Here is a 22,214-nt window from a genome sequence, read left to right on the forward strand (position 1 = left end):
TTCTAATACATTAAACTTGGGGCACACCTTACAAGCTTCAGGGAGTTTGGAAGGCACATAATTCAATCCACTACAACTCTTATTCTACAAATAGCCCAGTATACGAAAAGCTCAAAAATACTAATGGAGGAAAGAATAAACAAATAAGCAAGCAGAAGTTGATGCAGGCATTCATGTTTGCCTATGAAAATGTGTCTGAAGGTATTGTTTAAGACATGAGACATAAAATACACTTGGGTTTTAAGTATTTATTCACAAAGTTGTTACTAATACAACTGCTTTTAAAACATAGCAATAAAGCATCATTTACTATTCTCAGAAGTGGCACATACATGGCACAGAAAAAAATCTATAGTCAGTTAAACTATTAAAGCAGATAACTAAAAATTGTTAAGTGACAATTAAAAATGTGTAGTGTTCCTTAAACAGGTAGGGAATAAAAAATGCATTTATTCATAGGAACTTGATTATTTTGTATTACTGACTATAAAAAATCAAAGAACTATTTTGAAAGATAATATCAGGCTTTGCAAAATATTTTACAATAGCAAATAAATTTTCAAATTTACATTTAATTAGAAGATCACAAAAAAAAGTTGACCATACATATATCTATGCACTTCTCACCAGATTAGTAAAACTGATGGCAACTTAAGAATTATTTCATAAAGGACATAAACAATCTTTACCATAATTTTCCCATGGTCTTATCCTTTGAAATAAAATTCTACACACTATCAAAATAAATCAAGATTTACTAGTGGCTAAAATCACCATAAATATATTGTATCTGAAACAGCTACAAGTATATACCAATATCTTATTTTTGCAAAATATACAATGTTTTTCAGTCTTTCTATCCTTATCTCAATTAGCAAAAATATTTTGAAACAATCTCCTTAAATGTTATTGTTAATAAAGGCAAATCTTTTAAAATCCACACCCTAGACCTTGAAAACACTTGAGAAGAAAATAAACTGCAAAAGGAGAGTTAAATGCTTCAAACAGCACCTATTGAAGAAGACCCCACTATTTAACCAGTAATCTATGCAAGTTTTTGTCCAATAAGCATTGTGATATCATTTAATCTCTGCACAAATTGAGATACACAAAAAAGTATTTCCATAAATTCATTCACAGAGACTATACAAATAGTTTCACAGCAGTATTTGGCATCATCCAATAAAATTTATTTACTGTATAAGGGTTGTAAAGCTACTGATATTGTGAATAACTGAATAACTTAAATTACTGGTCTTCAAATGAGGGATTTGAGCAAAGAGATAAATTACATCAAAATCAATATAATTTTTTACATGAATTAACTTCAAAAATATAAGAGGTAAACCTACTCCTTGAAGAAGAAAATCAAATGACATAGTTTAGTGTTACCTATCTTCTTTCCAGCTTTCACCAAGTGCTAATTACAAGTACCATGTAAGTCAGTTTCTTATTTAAGTATGAGATGTTCACTCATTTCTATAGTTTAAGATTTTTTTAAGCTTCATATCAAATGAGTTGTAGATCTGCTTAAAGTATGACTTCTCCTTTCAAAGAAGGAAGGAAGGCTGATAAGTGAGGGAGATGGAATACCCTGTAAAGACAAGACAAATATTTTATATTTAAAATTTTTCTTTAAAGAATTGTAATACACAGTTCAGTATCATGCCTATCACTTTTACATTTTACAAATTATCGTAATAATTAATTTAAAGACATCTGACAATTCTAAAACCTTTAAATAAAAGAATTTAAAATTAGGGAAGTGAAATGGGGAGAAAACATATTTAAAACTATTTCAGCATTCTGAAAACAAAAACCAAATGGTAGACTAGTTAACTAGATAACTAACTCAATTGGAACAAATATTGGCTTAGTGTTAGTAGTGACACCTAACTTGCTTCTGTGAAATATTAATGATTCAGTATTTCAGGTTATAAATAAAAATTTATAAACTAGTAATCAAGTTTTTGAGGTAAGAAGACAAACTCTAATGTTTTCTTCTTAATTCATAAAGAAGAATTAAGAGGAATAAAATCACTTCACAAGAAATGATTTTCTAAAATTAAAAGTCATACTTCCAAAGAGTGGAGTGTTTTTATTACATGTGAAACTCATATGTGTGAGCGTGTCTCTGTACGTGTATAATCATGCTCCATATAAACACTGTGCAAAACAGCAGTCCTTCTGGATAACAGTGATTATTAAATGGCTAAACTGTCTAAACTTATTGCTTCAGAGGTCAAAGTTAAATATCATCAGAATGTTTAACCATAACAAAGAAATATGCACAAGAATACAAAAATTCAAGAATGGATGTAAATCCAAATAAATTATAAGGCTACTATTTTAATATATATGAATGGCTAACTGTAACTAAAGTTAGAACCAACATAGTAGCTGGTTATAAATTCTCATCAATGAGGTAGCAAAATGAAGTATTTAAAGAGTTGGGCTGGTAAAGTACTACCATTCAAGTGATACCAAAACAACGATTTAGATAGTGTTGAAGTTTACATTTTCCTCAGGTGAAACTTTTATGATTTGCCAAATTAAAAGCATAAATTTTATATAAATGCCTTAAATTTAAGATTAAGAATCAGATTTGAAATATAAATCAACTACTCATGACAATCATTACTATTCTTTCAAATGATCATTTTCCTAAATAAGAATATTTCTAATGGAACTCATTTTTTCTGGTCTTAAGAGTAAAATCTTTCAAAAAATATTCTTATGTGCCAGTATGCAAAGAAACTCTATTAAGCCTAAGTTGTTATGAATTTGAAGCAGTTATAAAGTTGTGAATTCAAAAGTCCCCACCCACCTAATAAGTGGTTCAGTGCAAAAAAATACTTTTCTTTTTCACGAATACAAATTTCAAATAGCTAGTAAGCTCACATTAAACTTCACAAGGCTTGTTTCCATTACTGCTTGGCATATCTCCTAATTCTTCACAAATGTCAAAGATGACTTGGAAAGAACTTTTTTTGAAATTTGAAAATTAACATTTCCTTCTAGTATCTCTGAAAAACTAGCTTGGGAGACAGAATGAAGTATAGATCAAAACCATGAGTATTGAGAGTGCCCACGAGTAGAATTTGAGCACTGAACATAAACATGCTTAGTAAATCCAATTATATTGCTTGTGGAAATAGAATGGGTAATCTGTTAGAACAGAAACAAGCAACTGAGAAAAGGACATAAAATGTCTTAAAGATATTTTAGGTACCTCTTATATATATTGTCTATATAAAAATGATATAACCATAAATAATAATTTTCTAAAAATTTTGTTAAAAACCCATTTACCTTTATTTGAAAGGCAGTAAAGTTTAAAATAGTTACTGCAGATGCAGAAAATAAACAAGGAATAGTAATTTGGTTTTGAGAAAGCTTATACAGTAGTCCGCCCTTATTCACAGGCATATGTTCCATGATCCCCAGCAGTTTTCTGAAATCTTGGATAGTACCAAACATTGTACATACTGTTTTTTTCCTATACATATACTGTGGCCAAAACTTTTGCAGTTTGAGGTGTGACAGCAAAACTAGCACAAATTTGTTTTTCTTTCTCCACAATTTCATGGATAGAAGATTCGTTCTTATTGTAGCATACAACTTTTCTTTCCTTATTGAGGACTTTCACCTCTTCACTTAAAGCAAGCACTTTATGACTTCTCTTTGGCATATCTGAATTGCCAGAATCATTACTCTTGCTCTTTAAGGTCATTATTAAGTAAAACAGGCATACTTGAACACAAGCACTGCAATAGCACAACAGTCAATCTCATAACCAAGACAGCTACTAAGTGACTACTGGGTGAGTAGTACATACATATACATACATATATAGATGATTCACATTCCAGGCAAGATGGAGGGGGACAGTATGAGATTTCATCATGCTACTCAGAATGACACACATTTAAAATTAATGAATTGTTTATTTCTAGAATATTCAATTTAATATTTTTGGACCGTGGTTGACCACGAGTAACTGAAACTACAGAAAGCAAGACCGTGGATAACGAGGAGGATTACTATAATCTAATGTTAACAAATGAATGCTTATCTGCATTTTGTTTTGTCAATTTTAATTCACCAAATTTACTGCATAGATTTATACTGTAAACTAAGTACAACTTACGATTAGGGTTAACCTTGATCTAAAAGCTGTACGAATATACTCATAGATTTAGCCATAATTCTGATGTGTTAACTAGAGACTTTAACTACTATTTTAAAAAAATATTTATTGCATATTACATGCCCTGCCTGTATACATTTTACATTAATAAAAGGTATTAACCACTTATAAAATACTAGAGGACTCACAATGTGCTAGGTACTATTCTAAGCACTTAACATATATGAACTCATCTAATCCTTACAATTACTTTAGACTCATTTTACAGACAGTGAAATTAAAACAGAGAGATCTTTAATAACTTGCCAAAAGTGGAGGCATTGGTAAAATCAATTACACTGTATAATGTTGAATATACTAATTATCCTGATTTAAGCATCACATATTGCACACAGGTATTGATATTCAGTGCTATACCCCACAAATATGTACAATCAACTATGTTTCAATTAAAAAATAAATAAATAAAAATCTAATTTATTAAGGTATAATTTACATACAATAAAATGCCCACATTTTAAGTGTTAAAAAAAAAGTCCCACAGCTAGCAGAGGGAGGATCTGAACATGCTCTTAACCCCTACTCAAACCGCCTCTCAGTATATAATCACATCACATACATATGTGTGATTATATAATATAAATATATTATTTAGTCCATACAATCATACTATGGGATAAGTACTATTAACCTCTACAAAAATGCAGGTAAGAGAGAATGAGAAACTTGCTGAAGGACACACTACTAAGAAGTGATAGCAGGGGCCGGCCCGGTGGCGCACTGGATAGTGCGCCGCTTGGGGAGTGTGGCGGCGCTCCCGCCCGAGGGTTCGGATCCCACATACAGACCGGTTCCCGCTCACTGGCTGAGCGAGGCGCGGGAGCAACACCGAGGGTTGCGATCCCGTTGCCGGTCCCCAGTCCGGTACGGGGGCAACACTGAGGGTTGCAATCCGTTGCCGGACACGGAAAAAGACAAAAGACAAAAAAAAAAAAAAAAGAAGTGATAGCCACTTGCTTTTCTTAAGCATAGTAAGTTGGGTTAATAATAATTTTATAAAGAACAAATATATCACTTATGTACTAGTGATAGTAATACATGTTAGCAATGCCCTTAATATTAATTAAATTTCTGACAGTTGGGATTTTAGATTGTTCAGGAAACAATTAAAAATATATACAAATTTAGAACCCATCATCCTCTGAAATTCAGTACCATATATTCTACTCATCACAGAAATAGTAAAAGGACTAAAACTCAGTGTTGCACTCTCTTTGTCACCTCTCCCCCAGGGTGACAGAGACACAAAGCCCATTTCTTTTGAGCAGTGAGAAACCTCGAAGGGGTTAATTTCCTGCAACCCTGAAGAGAGAGGCATTCCTCCTCCAGAAATTAAACCTGAACTGGGGTTCTTTCTCAGTATTTATTCTCCAGGCCGGAAAGTTACAGAAAAGGAACATAGGTGGAGTTAATGGCTAAGTATCGTTTAACAATAGAAGCTGGTAACATCAGTGAAATAACAAAGTGACATTCCATAATGTAATTATTAAAAAGTTAAGTCAATCCACCAACAAAAGCTTGTTCTTAGCAAACGCTTTCTTTCCCTACAGCAATTTCCTTAGCATATTTACATAACAATCAAGTAACTTTCTTAACATATCTATCAGTAGGTTAACCTACACCAAGGGCATCTCTCCTTGAGCCAGCAATTTTGTTGTTACAATTCTTTATCTACAACAGAGACTTTAGCTTGGGGAAAGTTTTCTGTCTTTTGCAAGCTCAACATTTCTATGTGTAATTTTAAAAAGTTAAGTTATACCTGAAACTACACGGCTTTGGAAGTTAGTCCCTATGAAATATATTTGCTTTATAAATGTTAGTATACTCCACATAAAACTCAGTCGCTGTTTTGTTACTGGAATCAATCTGTATAAACAGAACCATAGCTATGTAAAGTGATACGCCAGATTGAGCATGCCTCTTTTTCTAGAGATTTTAGAACACATTTTGCTCCCAATAAAATTTCATATTGAATAGACTACATGTTAAGTATATCTCTAGTTCATTAATAGGAAGGCTTTCTCAGTTGCCTTTACCCAGTAAGTAGGTTAGAAGTTTGGAGATACACTAAAAAAAAATGATGAGAAACATTAACATTTCCATTTTTAAAAAGTTAATAAATTCCATACCAACCTCATAAATATGAGTAAATCATTCAGCTGATTAAATCAAAATCACTTACTGCTAATGATGATGTGCTAGACAGACGACTCACTACATGCTTATCATTGCTGGGAGGACTTCGTCCCTCCGCTGAACTATGGGATGTCATAAGAGCCCTTCGTAGAGCTCTTTTTGGAGTTTTAGAGAAAGAGAACGCTCTTGTAACCTAGAGTTAAAAAAAAGCTACAATTAGTTAAGCCTAGACAAATTTAATTTAGTTGATAAGAATGTTTTATGCATAAAGAAAGCCAAATACACATCAAAATTTTTCTACAAATAGTACATGGCAGAATTAAACTCTCTTTGGCACAAAGCAGTGAGAAAATGTAGTAAATTGCCAACTATTCCATCTTACATTTAGAGAACATTCCAGTCCAATGATAGAAGGTGGGAGGAAAAAACTGGAAGAGAAGAAACCTAGGTTCTTATCTGATTCTGCCACAGCCTAGATATGAGATCTTTAATCCAAAACCACTTGAACCTCAATTTCTTTATTGAAAGAGTAAAGGAGTTCATTTGAATCATCATTTAACATGTATATCTACTATACATCATATATGTTAAATGACAGGAGATACAAAGATAATTAAAATACAAGGCCTCCCCTCCAAAGGAAAGAAAAAATAAAACAAAACTTATCTAACAGTAGACCACATAGCTACAAATTTCTCTTAGAACCCTAAAATTCTGGTTCTACTTTTAAAAGCCCTGTTACCAACATACATATGTAGTCCTCAACAGCTCTGATAAGGTAAGTTAAAAAGTTATTTTCATCATGAGAAGACTAAAACATACTTCTGAAGTCAAGAATAGGTCTCCTGATTCCCTGTCATTTCATTGTGCCCTTTGCTGTTGTGTGCAGTATTTAAGATAAATGCACACATACCTATATCTAAAACACCAACAGTACATTTCTACTGAAACACAGTTCATAGAAGTATCACTACAGCAAGAATGTGAAGGATAACAAGTTATAACTACGGTGGCAAAGAAGTCACTGAGCTAAAACTATTTTCTCTGTGGGTCATTTTCTAGAACAACAAAATAGCTTCGTTGGATAGATTACCTTTATACTAGTGTTTTTGGCAATATTATTTTAATATAGTCTGAAAAATACATTTTAGAGATATGTCAAATAGTAATTTCACTAAAACTCACCTTTTTTGAAGTCTTTTTTATTGCTCTAGATGCTCTACTCAATGTACTATCCATATCTTTTGTATTTACTTCAAAGGATTCTGGATCAGCAGTGTAAATAAGATTCTCCTATTGAAAAAAATACATTATTATTTTAAATTTACAAAAGCACAACTATTTCTAAATTAAATCTGTAAACACATATATACATATGAGAGCACTTGTAAATACTATTTATGAAGCTACTCAAAATTCTTGATATAAATGACAATTTCTACTCTAAAATGTACTAATTTAAGGTTAGTGAAAAATAAGGATTCAGCAAATGAATAATTCATTGCAAGGACCATGGACACCAAAGCAATTGGAAATAGACCTCAACATAAAATCTTACTAACAACCCTAAAACTAAGTTAGAAATTTAGCAGACTTAATGCTTAAGTATAAAATCTGCTACAACACCAACATCACATTTTCCTTAGGATAATCTCAAATTAAGATTGAGACTTTCCCTTACTTTTCCCTGTTTTCCTCAGTCAGCATATAGGATTACAAATCAGAGGTTCCAAACTTGTAATCAAAAGCTCCTACGGTGACAATGGGTATGCAATTCCCCTAAATTATGTGCAAAATTTTGTGTGTGCATGTGCAAAGTGCATTTTTTGGAGAGGGTTCACAGTTTATGCTGTACTCCCAAAGGAGTCAAGGACTTCATATAGGCCAAGAACCACTACCAAATTATGGTCAAATTATGCTCAAGTATTGCTTTCAGAAGAAAGCAAGTTAGACAAAATGCTTTTGCATAGTTCTATAACCAACTTTCATTTAAAATTTTAAATCTAGACTATGAACTGGCAAATTGCCTTGTTACTCTACGACTATGAGACTCTCCTGCACTATTCTTCTATGGCTAGAGAGATTATACAACCTTCTGAAAGTTGGTTTTTCTGAAAATTTCTCATCTGCAAAATGTAGAAAATATCTGGGATACCTAACCCATAACAATCATAAGGCTAAAACAAGATAATGCACAAAAGTACTCTGAAATGAAGTGTTAGGTCTCTTTATAAACACAAGGTGTTAAATACTATACCATTATAAATGTCTGCTTTGGATCTCCACCACTGACACATGTATAAACAGCTTTGGTTTTGCTAAAGCTTCTCTAGTTTCATCATGAGAACAACCAAATCTACTCTGCCTTCTCCAGACCCTCTTGATCCGTTAGCTAAATAAATGACTTTTGGTTGCCTATCTATCCCAACTCTGTAACAGCACTTGCAATTACCAGTATCTTTTTAAAATAATGTTACTATTTTTTGGAGATTAAAATGAACTTTGAAAGACTCTACTTTAAAATAAAATAGTATTAAAAAAAAAAAAATCACCCATAACTCTACTAACCAACATTTCAGTACATTTCTTACAGATGTTTTTCTACAAGCATAAAATGTTTTTGTAACAACATCTGAGTCATAATATTCAGTTTTGTATCTTATGTTTTTCAATGACCTGTATACTGTTTTATTCATGTCATTAAATACTCAATTGAATTACTCTTAATGAACGGCTGACAAGTCTTTCCTAATTATACCACAATTAGTTTTTATCATTCTACAATTTTTGAACATTTAAAGTGAGGTAATGGGGAATTTTGTATAATAAGCACAGAGTTCCCCTTTGAGAAGATAAAGAAGTTCTAGAGATGGATGGTGGTGATACCGTACAACAATGTAAATTTTATGTTATGTAAATTTTACCACAATTAAAAAAAAAAGAAACAAAAGTATATATTGGCATATAAAATTATTAAACCATCTAGTTTTCTAAGTTAGAACATTAGAAGTAGAAAAGCAAAGTGTGAACATTTTTAAAGCTCCTGACGGATGAATTGCTTTCCAAAAAGGGTATATGCCTCAACCGACATTTTCTCACTGACAGAGCATGAAAGGTTCTATCTTGCTTTACCAATCCTTGATAGTCTCCTTTAAAGAATCTTTCACAATTTGGTTTGTTAAAAACAATTAACATGTTGCTCTCTTAATCTGTATTATTTTAAATTACTAGTGAGGCTTTTTTCCCCCCCATGTTTTCTGGTTCTTAAAACTTTCTTGTTTGCAAATAATCTATTTATATACTTTGCCCATTTTTCTAGTGAAATACTATAGTGCTTTTTTCTTATTTAATTATGAAAAAAAGCTTTTAATAAAAATAGACAAATTTTTGCCAATAAACATACATATTTAAAGATTCATCTATTTACAAAACAACTTAGAAACAAAAAAATTTAGAAACAGCTAAAATGTCCATTTATGATAGTATTATAAACAGAAAATTACCCAGAAATCTAATAAGAAATGCACATTTTTGAAAAAAACTTTACACTTATATTTCTGAAAAGATACCTATGAAAGTATCAAAAGTCATGTTCCTGAAAAGAAAGACTAGTAGGACAGAGGTATGAGACTTACATTTTACTGCAGTATACTTTTATGTATTTGATTTTTTTCTTATATGCAAATATTTTTCAATTTAAAATAGATGGTAATCAGCATGAATATAAAATTAAATATTGGTAACTTAAACTTACTCTTTGAATAAAATATTTAGATGCAAAATGTATCATATATATATATATATATATATATATATATATATACACACATACACACACACACACACACAAGACACACACACACATATAAAATGAAACTAAACTCCAAGTGTGTTTAATGTTTAAAATGAAGGCCCATGAAATTTAAATCCCAGCATGAGCTAATAAAAAAAAGAGCTTCTCAGTTTTTCTTATTGTTACCTCAACTATTACTAATCATATAATAACCACCTGTGAACTAAAAAGGGAGCAGATGGTTTTGTGTTTTCTCTCAATAAACAACTAAATTGCTTCTGATTGGTGGAAAGGGGAAGATAGATATAGGGTCTTTTACATTCCTAGAACATTCTGCATTCAGAATTATTTAAAGGGTAAATATCTAGATAGTTCACTAGTGGTTAAGAAGCCAACGTTGTTATTTATTAAGGTATAAAGATGAAGTACTTCCTTTCGCTCTCTCTGCACAGAGGAAGGTAACTAGGGTAAATCATAGGCAAAAGTGTAAACTGGGGGGAACTTATCTTCAGTAGTCCTAGGCTTTCCTACTCTTTCTCAATTCCCATTCTCTCTTCCAAAAAAAAAACCTTTCTACTTTTTAACCTATTCCTCTAAATTGCTAAAGTAAAATAAAAATGAAATTTACAGCATAACCAAAACTCATTTTTAACAACATACTAATTCTAAAAACGTTTTATAATTTATTCAAAGTATGTCAAGTATCAAAGAAGCTTTGTAAAGGCAAGTTTTTCAAACAGCCCTAAATTTACATGCACCTAAGACTAGTTCTGAAGACAGACTTGCTATGTTTAAGATTAGAAAGTAGTAATCAATCTCTCCCACTGAGATACATAATATTAATTTCGGGAGAAGCTGAGCCTCAGCTACAGTGTTTATAGTTTACTCATGGGTGTTAATTCACAGAAAACTTTCTAGCATTTCTGACATCTTAAGCCTATAAGCCAGTCTACTTGAGAGTTATCAGAAACTTTTTTTCACCTTCTTTTCCTAAGCTCTCCTCTCCAATAGTCCTCAAACTCCCAGATGCTAAAGAAAAAAATATACATTATCATATGTTCCCTGCAATAGCCTATGCCTCAGTGATTTCCTCAAACTCTGTAATCATGTTTATAGCTTAGAGCTTTTGATATGGCCAACAATAAACAGTAGTACCAAAAACAGACATTTATATTAAAAGCTGGTAGAATAATTGTGGAGAATACTAACATTAATAAAGCAAATGTATTTCATAGGGCCTAGCTTCCAAGGCCCTGTGGTTTCAGGTATAGCCTAACATTTTAAAATTACACATAGAAATTTTAAGTTTGTGAAAGACAGGAAACTTTCCCCGGGGCTAAAGTATCTGTTGTAGATAAAGAATTGTAACACAGCAAAATTGCTGGCTCTAAGGGCAGATGTCCTTGGTGCAGCCAAACCTAATGATTGTTTTCATGACAATTACCTTACTGTTCTTTTGTAACCACCTATGTTCCTTTTCTGTAACTTTCTGGCCTGGAGAATAAATACTGAGAGAAGACCCTAGTTCGAGGTTATTTTCTGAGGAGGAATGCCTCTCTCTTGAGGGTTCCTGGAAATTAACCCCTTTGGCGCTTCTCACTGCTCAGAAGAAATGGGCTTTGAGTAATCCTTTGCATCTCCGTCACCCTGGGAGAGGTGACAAATAATTATAATTTTAAATAAAAATCATATTAACTTCATGATAAATGTTATGGGCTCAAAAACACAAACTCTTTTCACACATGTTCTATCTTCAGTCTATTCCTCACATAATTAAAAATTCTACTTACAAGTTTAAAAACTTAAAATAAATATTGCTACTCATAAGTAGCCAGTGGTGATTTTGACCAAAATGTAGGATGGGTTTGATTTTAAGAGAAATTTAAAAAGTTTGTGGCGGGCCGGCCCGGTGGCGCACTGGATAGTGCGCCACTTGGGAAGCGCGGCGGCGCTCCCGTCCGAGGGTTCGGATCCCACATACGGACCGGCTTCCGCTCACTGGCTGAGCGAGGCGCGGGAGCAACACCGAGGCTTGCAATCCCGTTGCCGGTCCCCGGTCCGGTACGGGGGCAACACTGAGGGTTGCTATCCGTTGCCGGACACGGAAAAAAGACAAAAGACAAAAAAAATAAATAAATAAAAAAAATAAATAAAAAGTTTGTGGCAAAAGTTCTGAATTGTAGCATAGGTCATTTAATCATCAAATCTAAACTAACCAAACTGGGGAAGAGGATAATATTGCTTAAAATAATTTGTTAATAAAATCATACTTTTGACATTGGAGGTTAGAAATTTGTAATGGCCTCAGCAAAGCTACCATCTGACCTTAGGCAGGATATAAACCTTAGAGTATGGACCATAAAATTAAAAGTTACATTTTGGCAAGAGGCCAGAAATACCTAAGTATTCTGAGAGATAAGATTTTCAACAGATTAAAACTTTTCTCTTTAAATTCTGAGATAACAGAATATGGGACATCGTATCCATGGGGGAAAAAAAAACATCGAGAGGGTTGGACCAAGAAAAAGCATACCTGGATTCTAGCATTAGCTTTATACTAATCAGTCATTGCTCTTGTCCTTAGTTTCTCATTTAAAATAATGATATTAGATTAAGTTTTCTCTTAGCCTGACAATTTTAGTTTTTAAGTCATTTTTGAATGGGCATGATGAATGAAATGTATAGAATAAATTAGTTGTACTTATTTTACTCTTTTAATTAAGCAAGCTCAAATTATTTGGGGTACTAAGAAATATGTAATAGTAATACAAAAACTACTGATTCAAATAAATCAAAGATTTTCCTATCTTTTACATCTTTTATAAATACATAGAAGCACTTTCTCTTTAACATGGCAAAATGTTCTCAAATAAGATGCTTACTTGGGGCTTTTTAAAAATTTACTGTGTAGCATTTTAAATGCAGAAAAGGGCTCAACTGAAGTCACTGAATATCTGAATTTAAAATATTTCTTAAAAACACAATTTCAAGAGACTGAAAGAATTTTGTGGTATAAGACAATATAAATCAGAACATAGCTAAAAGTCTGCTGCCATCTTGTGGCTAATTTTACTTTATGAAATTTTTCCATTCACTGTATTTCAGTTCTAGTATTATTAGTCACCTTGTGGTTAGTAATTCAATAGATTGTATTTGAAGGAAAATGTTCCACTAACTTTAACTGTCAGTATTAGGGTTATAAATTTCGAGAAGACTGCATAGGCCATCTAGTCTGACATTCTGATAAATGCAGGAGTAAACTCTATTAATAAGGAATCACTATACTACAAGGAAACTCATTTTACATATAGATACCTAGAACTATAAAAAATTCTTCCTTATAAGAGCAGTTTCGCAAATTTCATAACAAAAGATGTCACCACCATTTTTCTAGCCAGCATTCTCTTAAAATGCACTAGCATTGTATTTCCCTCTATAAACTTTTTTGTGGAAGAATCCTTTATTTATAACATATTCTTGGCCTATAAAAATTTTAAAAAACAAACCAAAGTCTATTTATTCTTCTAAACACTTTGGTAAGGGATTTTAATCAAGGATTACCTACTTCATAAACCACATTATACCTCCGTGTCTTTTAAGGTCAGACTTAACTATAGTAAAAGGTTTTACTCCCATAGGAATGCCCAAGACAATCTCAGTCACAGTACTTTTTTACTAAAAAGGGTCATCTATTATATCAATACATTATCTTCAATCTATGTCATTTGTACAAAGAGTAAGGGGTCTATATCTGTTTATCACATGTCTCTCCCATATATGGAGATGAAGAAATCAAATTATCTTTTACAGGACCTAGATTCCATTCAAGATCTACTACAAGCTACTTGATTTCTGGCAAGTCACTTAACTTCAACAGTTTGACTTGCTCATTATCTTCACTTTAATCTGTATGGTATAGAGGTAATTATATCTTCATAATGGCATTCGATTTTAAGAGGCTGGTGAGAAAAGTGGATTGGCAACTTGCCCTGAAAGGCAAAACAACATGCTACAAACCATTTATTGCTTTCAATAAACCAGTTTTCTTAAATACACACAAAACTAAATACTCGCCTACATTCATAATTAGGTCATTAGAAATGTACAAGTTTAGTCTGAATGCATTGCCATATAGTTTAAACTTTCATTGTAATACTGATTTAAGAACTTACAGCATCTGCTTTACAAATGGTGTTGGCTACATGTCGACATAGCATCCTTAGCCAATTTTCTTTTGGAAGTTCATCTGACGTCATCTGGAAACTGAGCAGCACGTTTGCCTGCTCTGTAGGTGGCCTCACAAGCAATGCAAAAGCATTATGGCAATCTAGGGTTCCAGAATAACCATAAACATTAGTGTTACTCCTTGGAAAATGATAGATTTATCCAAGCTTAGACCCCTCATAGCAACGAAATTTCAGTGAAATTAATTATTTCTTCACCATTCTCCCCATTCCCATTTTCAATTAGACAAAAAAAAATAATAATAATAATAAAATCCCCATATTAAGTTGAAGTACTGGAAAGAATTATAATGGTAATAGTATTCCATGTAAGGAACCAATAATGATAACTTAATGACATTAAGTAAGCAGTATTTCCCATGACATTCAATATTTTCTATGATGTAAAATTATTTTAAGTTAAAAAAAAATTAGATAATTCCTTAGAATTCTAGGATCTAAAAGACCATTATAAGAATAATTCAACAACTCAACTCACTTAAATCATGTTCAAATAAATAAGATGTCCAAATATTAAAATTGTTACAAAAAGTTTTGTGACCAAGATGCTACAACACAACCTATTTTAAGCACTGAGGTCCTTTATAATTAAATTCCAAAAAATGGAGATGATTTAAATAAAAGTACTATGCAACCCATAATACAGAATTTGACAACTGAGTGAAAACAGCAGTATAAGTTGCTGTTCAAATTTTCTTTAAGAATCATTTCTCATGAATTTAAACCTTCTATCATTAGAAGAATCAGTAATGGAAATGGCTTACATTATAAAAATGTATGCCTAACATCCAAAATATGGCTATACACATATATCACTAGGTGATATAGATGACATTGTTTTAGGTAGGTATAATTTCAGACCTTCAGAGAACCCTCTCTAACACAACCAAAGTTGAGAATAAAAGGTTTCCTTAACATACTTTTGACCCCATATCAAGTCTACCAGTTATTGTGGGTATATTCACTTCACTCACATCTATTCCTCATCCACATCCTAAATATATCCCTAAAAAACTGCAGCCATTGGCAACAAGGAAGGTATTAAGATATGGAGTACAGGTAATAGACTGGAGATATCTTTTGGATTCTGAAGGAATAAATATAGGTTTTAGTGTGGTGTGGGAATAGGCTAGGCTAGGACACTATTTTAATGCATAACCATTTAAAAGCTCTTTGACCCTTAAGGCATGAAGATAATCCTACAGGTTGAAATAGCACTTTCATTTGAAAAAATAAAAAATCAAGTCTGTTTCTAGAGATGAAGTTGGGATAGAGATACAAGAACAATTACTTTACCAGACTGACCAACTATTTAAAGATAACTTACCATTTTTAAAAAACCACAAGGGAGTGAATCAAAACTACAATAAACATAAACCACTTATATTTAGAAAACAGTATATCCAATGAGCATACCTTCTGTTTCTCTTATGTCTAGCACCTTCTTAATCTGAGAAAGAGGCATTAGATGAATATGCTTAAGAGAAGCTGGGGGTCGGGTATGGCCATGAGGACTCCTAAAAGTGCCAATAACCTTGTGCCGTTTTCTTGCTATCTGATTATAGAAATAAAAAAATCATGGTCAGTAATATAAATAAAAATAATTAAAGACCAAATAATTAAAAATAAAATACCACTAACCACATAAATCTACATATAACAAATTTAACAATTAGTCATCCCAGAGTTACTATGTGATAAGCAGAGTTAAGTTACTTACCTGACAAAATCATACAGGTAATTGTGAAGCAAAAATACCCATGTTTATGTAAGAATTAAAAAATTAGAAAAAAAAGGTTAGGGTATATGCAAAAGGTTCCAGAGATGTGAAAGAATTAGAAGCACTGTGAAAAGCAATAGGATTAAAGGATGAAGGAATCTTGAAAAAAAAGGGTTGAGTTCAGGAGAAGGGTAGTTACTCTGAGATCGCTTCCCTGGTTTCAAAAGATAATTTCAGTTTAAGAGCGGAATTCACAGTATCTCAGATCCTGTGCAAGACACTGATGATAAAAGTTGAGAATGACACAAATGGTTCCTGCTGTCATGATATTTACATTATTGAGAAAGAAAAACATTAATTAAACAATACATTAAACAAATGATACAGATTATAAATTCAAGATGCTGTGTTAGGATATAACTTTACCTAAACTGGGAACTCATGCAAAAGGAGGAGATAGGTAAGATAACACTGAAGAAGACAGGAGCAAAATCAGAAAGAACTTTGTGATTCATGTGTAAGTTCTGTGAATTTTACAAGGTCTTTAAATTTTTTGTTTTCACTTCCATGAAAGCCTAGCAGAGCCTTTTTTAGAGAACATCTCTTTTGCAGTAATAATTATCAACTGAAAGACATTAACATAAAATGATTTGAGATTAAGTTACTTAATGAATTGAGATTGATTAGTCATCATTATGAGTATGACAAAGTGCAGCGGGAAAATGTACTATTTTGTGTTTGCTAATAAGAAAAGACCAAAAGCTGGTCAGTATATCATATTCACATTGAAATAGAAATATGAAACAGGTGTATGTTACATATCAAACATACATATCAAATATTAAAAGTGCATTTACGTTAATATCGTGAAAATAAGCAATAAAGACTTTTAAAAGAATTATTTCCACTATAATATTAGAGTATACTTTTAAATTAATTTGGCTAAGCAAAATAAATAATTTTAAGGTTTTTAAAAAGGAAAAACAATGACAAGTGTCAATATTGATGACACAAATGCTAGTACATCAACATAAAAAAACCCCTCAAAACACAGATAAAATATCAAGAAAGAAAAATATATCCTTAAATACAAAATTAGTATAGATTGAGTAAAACATCACCTGTCATATTGAAGAGGAGACAATACAGATTTTACCATTTTGAATGTTTCTAATTTTTATCATTAACTATGATGCCTGCTATAGGTTTTTATCAGGTTAAGAAAGCACCATGTTTTTCATTCCAAATTAGCTGAGTTTTGTTTATTTTTCTTAAACAAATCAGCTAAAGAATAAAAGTTTATATAGGGTTATGAATTTTGAAGTTCAAACTTAATGTTAGAAATTGAGCAGTTTCTGTTGAAGTAATTCTGAGACAGGGAAGCTAAGAGAGAGTAGAACAAAAGGTCACTGGATTCAAGAAGGTAAAGGAAATGAGAGGCCAGGAATTTGAAAGCTATAGGAGATGATCACTGGCAGGAATTAAAGTGGAAGGGATGTCAATAAGCCAGTTACAGAAGACTTCAAGGAATTTGGAGGGGGTGTAAGTAAGATCAAACATTTATAGCAAGCTGCAGCTCCGTCAGGAACAAGGGGATATAAACCAGAATGCGTTGGCAAGGAAGAACAGATAAACTAACCTATCAGATGAAATGGAGCAAGCTGACCTAGGGACTCCAACAGGATAAACATAAAGCTTTAGAAGAACCAAACAATCAGAAGTACAGAGAGACCATGTACAATAAAACCCCATGCTCATGCAAATTCAGATAAAATATGATTGAAAATTGACTCTTTCGCGTAGCCTCTGTTCTCAAAAGCATGGCAGGCTAAAGTTCTTATTATAAGAGAGACAGGGAGTTCAGAATTATCTGCCTCATGGTTTGCTGATTTTCTCACTTTAGGATATGGCCAATTATGTGGAGTATTTTTACTGTCTTTATATCTGTGCTTTTTGAAATATTACTGATCAAATGAAAATATCATTTTCTGTTAACCTCTTAACTCTGCACTTAAAACAACTGAATTTTTGGTGGGAATTTATCACACATGCACCTATTCTCTCTGGGCATGGCTTGTTCTCTAATATTTCTATGTATTTCATGTAATGTATATGAAATAAGAGGGCAGCACTTCAAGTGAAGTAGAAAGAGATTTTTTTTAAAAAAGGACATAAACTTTAAAGAAAAAGGAAACCCATCAATCGCTTTGATGAAGGCAACAGAAAGTTACCCAATAACAAAAGTCAAATGAGTCTTCTTATTAATGTCTGTTTTAGCAAAATGAACATTTTTCTCTTCTGAGATGAAGGAAAATGCACTCCTTTTTATCTGTCACTAGACTGTTTAGTTGTTTAAAAATAAATATTAAAAGAAAGAAAAGAGTTGAAAAAGCACACAAACAATTCAATTGTCTGTAAGGGTATTATGGGAAGAAAAAACTTGGATGGACAAGAATTTTAGAATTAGAATTCTTGTACTCCATCGACCACACATTCACTCTCAAATCAGTTGATTTAATATTATTTAATATTATATTTAACATTATTCCTTAAGAATGAAGGAATTCATAATATTAAATTATCAAGTGATCTCCATCCTCAACAAAATACTGACTTCATCTTTGCTGGAAAAGCCAACTGAATTTCAAAAAGAACTCATAATTATTTTGTAAACCTTGAATAAATATACAGAGAAATAAGAAGTTCCCAAAATTCTTAACCTAAACATTCATTTGCATGGACATAAATTAAATTTTCATTTTGACTTGGATTTGAAGTCATTGAAATTTATCATACTTCTTAAGATTAGACCTTCCCCTAAAAGAATTCTACTAGTAGTATTAAATCAATAATTGGTCACAGTAACAAAAAAAGTAATTATTTGAGTTTACTTTAACATTCTACATTATATTTCCATCAAGGCTTGGTTTTAAATATTCAGGGAAGTACAAAAATCAGCATTGTTATTATTCTATATTAAATACAACCTTACCTCCAGGCAGTCATTGAAGAGGAAGAGAGTTACTTGTTCTCCTCTGTCACAGGGTTGCTCACCTAGAGAAATTGTTTCAACTCGTTGTACTAAGCTACGGTGAGAAGATAAAAGATTGGCCTGTATAGATTCAAAATATTAATAAAAGGGATCACTTGGTATCAAGTAATTTTTAAGAAGTTGCAATTTAAAAGTAAGTGGTACCAAAATTGTTTCTACTAAACCTATAAAAACCTCATTAACAAGAAAAACAAAATAAATTGAGTCAGGAAAAAAGAATACTTACTGGGCATCCATCTACTTCATAAACAACATCAAAAATTTGCTTTTGAGCTTCTGTTTTTCTCTTATCTTCATTAATATGCCTGAAAAATTAATAATAGTTATTTTTGAAACTTCTTTTAAAACAGAACATGAAAACTGTACATATACACATCTCATATCACAAAAAAAAATCCTTTCATGTGAATCTGTCTTAATTTTGATGAATATGTTAAAATATTCCTTAAAAATATCACACTACATTAAAAATTCCATAGAATCCTTCAGAAAAGTATGTTTCACTATCATACTCCTTAGCATATTTCTTCACTATACTCACTATACACTTTCCAAAACACATTAAACCTATATAATCTTTTGGTTAACAAAATTTTGAAATTCTAAATGTAAGTTCAATTAAGGTTTTATGCAAGTCATGTGCTAATCATTTCACTGAAACAAAAACTAAGACTACTGCTTCCAAAACAAGATGGAAAAAGAGGAAATGGATTTACCCTCCTGCCTAAAACTAAAAAAACAGTCAAAATATTAAAACACAAGGGTTTCCCAGGACACTAGACATCAGTTCCTGTGAGACAGAAAACAAACAAGGCAAGCACCGTAATTGTCCTCACTTACAGCCTAGAGAAACTTTCCTTCAATACCCAGCTATATCCCTAAGCGAAAGAAGCAAAGCTGCGAGTCCAGTGAGGAAATACGGCTAGTATGCAGGGCAGATTACTAGAAAAGAGAGCTGCACACAGAGAGAACTTCATACATCTGCAAAAGGCTTCCTCTTGTACTCAGCTGTGCATTGATCAATGCATGTGTGTGAGGAAACTATCTGAGGTTAGGGAAACATCCATCGAAAAAGATTACAGGTAATAGTGCCAAGAGTTCACATGGCATGGAATAGTGACATCAGTAAGAGTGGAAAACAAGATTCACGTGGTATCAGTGTAGAGTACTAAGAAAGATCTTGCCTCAACAGTAGGGAAAATTAACCCTAGACTAAATGCTGTTCTGATCCTGCCTAACAAAGTTTAACAATAAGACACGAAAAAATCAAACTGTTAGAAAGTAACTTAACTGTATCCAGGAACAAAGCTCAAGAATATTTACAGGAATAAAGAAATATGTAGAACTCAACAAAGTAAAATTGTCCATGTCTACAACCCAATAAAATAATAACAGGCAAGCAAAACAGAAAAATATGACTCATAATGACAAGGAAAAAAATTAAAGCTGACACAGATGATAAAATCAGTAAACAGTTTAAAGTTATTATATCAATTTTACAGGTTCAAAAGACAACAGGAAAGTTTGAACATGTTAAGAAGAGACATGGAAGATATCTTAAAAAGACCCAAATCAGTTTTCTAGAGATGGAAGTTACAATGTCTTACAGGAAAAATACATTGGATGAGAATATCAGCAGATTAGACACTGCAGCAGAAAAAAATAATAAATTGAAGACAGCAACAGAAATTTTCCAAAGTTAGAGAGAAAAAAACAGGAAAAAAAATTTAACTATCAATGAGCTGTGGGACAAATTCAAGAGGCGAGGTACAGGTACAATTTTAGACCATCCCTAAAGGAAGAGGGACAGGGAGGGTACAAAATATATTTGAAAAAGTAATAGTGAAAATGTCCCAAACTTGGTAAAAACTTTAAAACCACAAATGCAAGAAGTAAAATGAACCTCAAACACACAAAAAAGAAGAAAATTACACCAAGGCAAATCATAATCAAAGAGCCTTAAAAACAGAGAACAAAGAGAATTTGATTAACAGCCAAAGCGCTACTGGAGTAAGAAAATTACACCAGATGGTAAATCCAAATGAATAAAAGCAGAAATTATAAATAAGAAGGTTTCTAAGCAAACTATAAATGTATACTTACTCTCCTTTCTACTCTCAATTTCTTTTAAAAAACATAAAATTATGTAAAGTAATAATTACAACCATATATTGTTGGAGTTGGAACATACTTGTATATATATATGCACTATGTTTTAAAACAATAGCAAAAAAAGGGGACGGGGTAATAGAGTAATAATGCTTCTATATCTAACTGGAATTAAGTCAGCGTAGATCTAAAGTAGATTCTGTTAAAATGTATATAGCATATGGTAAGCACTAGAGCAAATACTAAGAAAATAAGAAAATATAGTGAAAAAATCATTTAAAAAATTAAAATGTTACAGTGAGAATATTCATTTAATGTAAAAAAAAAAAGAAAAAGAAAAAGAAAAGAAAGAAAAGGTAGGACAGAGGAACAAAAAAGACATGACACACAAAAAACCAAAAAGCAAATGGCAGTGTAAATCTAACTATATCAACAATATAAGTAACATTAAGTGAAAATGGAATAAATACTCTAATCTAAACACAGAGATTAACAGCCTGAATAAAAAAAAAAAATAGTCCCACTATATGCTGTCTATAAGAGATATAAAGACACAAATAGGTTTAAAGTAAAAGAATGAAGAAAGATACCATACCGACAGAAAGCAAAACAGAACTGGAATGGCTAAAGTAATATCATATTAAAATAGGCTTCAAGACAAAAATTGTCTCTAGAGATAAAGAGGGACATTTCATAATGATAAAAGGGTCAATCCATGAGAAAAATATAACAATTATTCACATATATGAACTTAATCCAAAATACATAAAGTAAAAACTGACAGAAATAAAGGAGAAATAGACAATTCAAAATAGTAATTGAAGACTCCAATACCTCATTTTTAACAATGAATAGAACTACTAGGCGGATCAAAAAGAAAATAAAAAACTTGAACATTACAAAACAATGAGACCTAACAGAAATCTATAGACTACTCCACCCAATAACAA

At 31.9% G+C, this 22,214-nt stretch overlaps 1 protein-coding gene across 2 annotated transcripts in view; it reads right to left on the minus strand.

Annotated features, from left to right (window-relative positions):
• Nucleotides 1–228: 228 nt before the first annotated feature.
• ECT2 (epithelial cell transforming 2) overlaps nucleotides 229–22,214 on the minus strand; it is a 65,155-nt gene continuing 43,169 nt past the window's right edge. For both annotated transcript variants that reach the window (XM_008579854.1, XM_008579855.1), the window contains 7 exons: nucleotides 19,382–19,460; nucleotides 19,096–19,215; nucleotides 15,800–15,938; nucleotides 14,312–14,466; nucleotides 7,532–7,639; nucleotides 6,393–6,539; nucleotides 229–1,594 (listed from right to left, as the gene is read on the minus strand). In XM_008579854.1, the coding sequence (XP_008578076.1) occupies nucleotides 1,505–1,594; nucleotides 6,393–6,539; nucleotides 7,532–7,639; nucleotides 14,312–14,466; nucleotides 15,800–15,938; nucleotides 19,096–19,215; nucleotides 19,382–19,460 (838 nt within the window). In that variant the 3' untranslated portion in view covers nucleotides 229–1,504. The remainder of the gene's footprint in view (nucleotides 1,595–6,392; nucleotides 6,540–7,531; nucleotides 7,640–14,311; nucleotides 14,467–15,799; nucleotides 15,939–19,095; nucleotides 19,216–19,381; nucleotides 19,461–22,214) is intronic.

This window comes from Galeopterus variegatus, unplaced genomic scaffold (assembly GCF_000696425.1).
Source record: "Galeopterus variegatus unplaced genomic scaffold, G_variegatus-3.0.2 Scaffold1967, whole genome shotgun sequence".
Classification (NCBI taxonomy): Eukaryota; Metazoa; Chordata; class Mammalia; order Dermoptera; family Cynocephalidae; genus Galeopterus; species Galeopterus variegatus.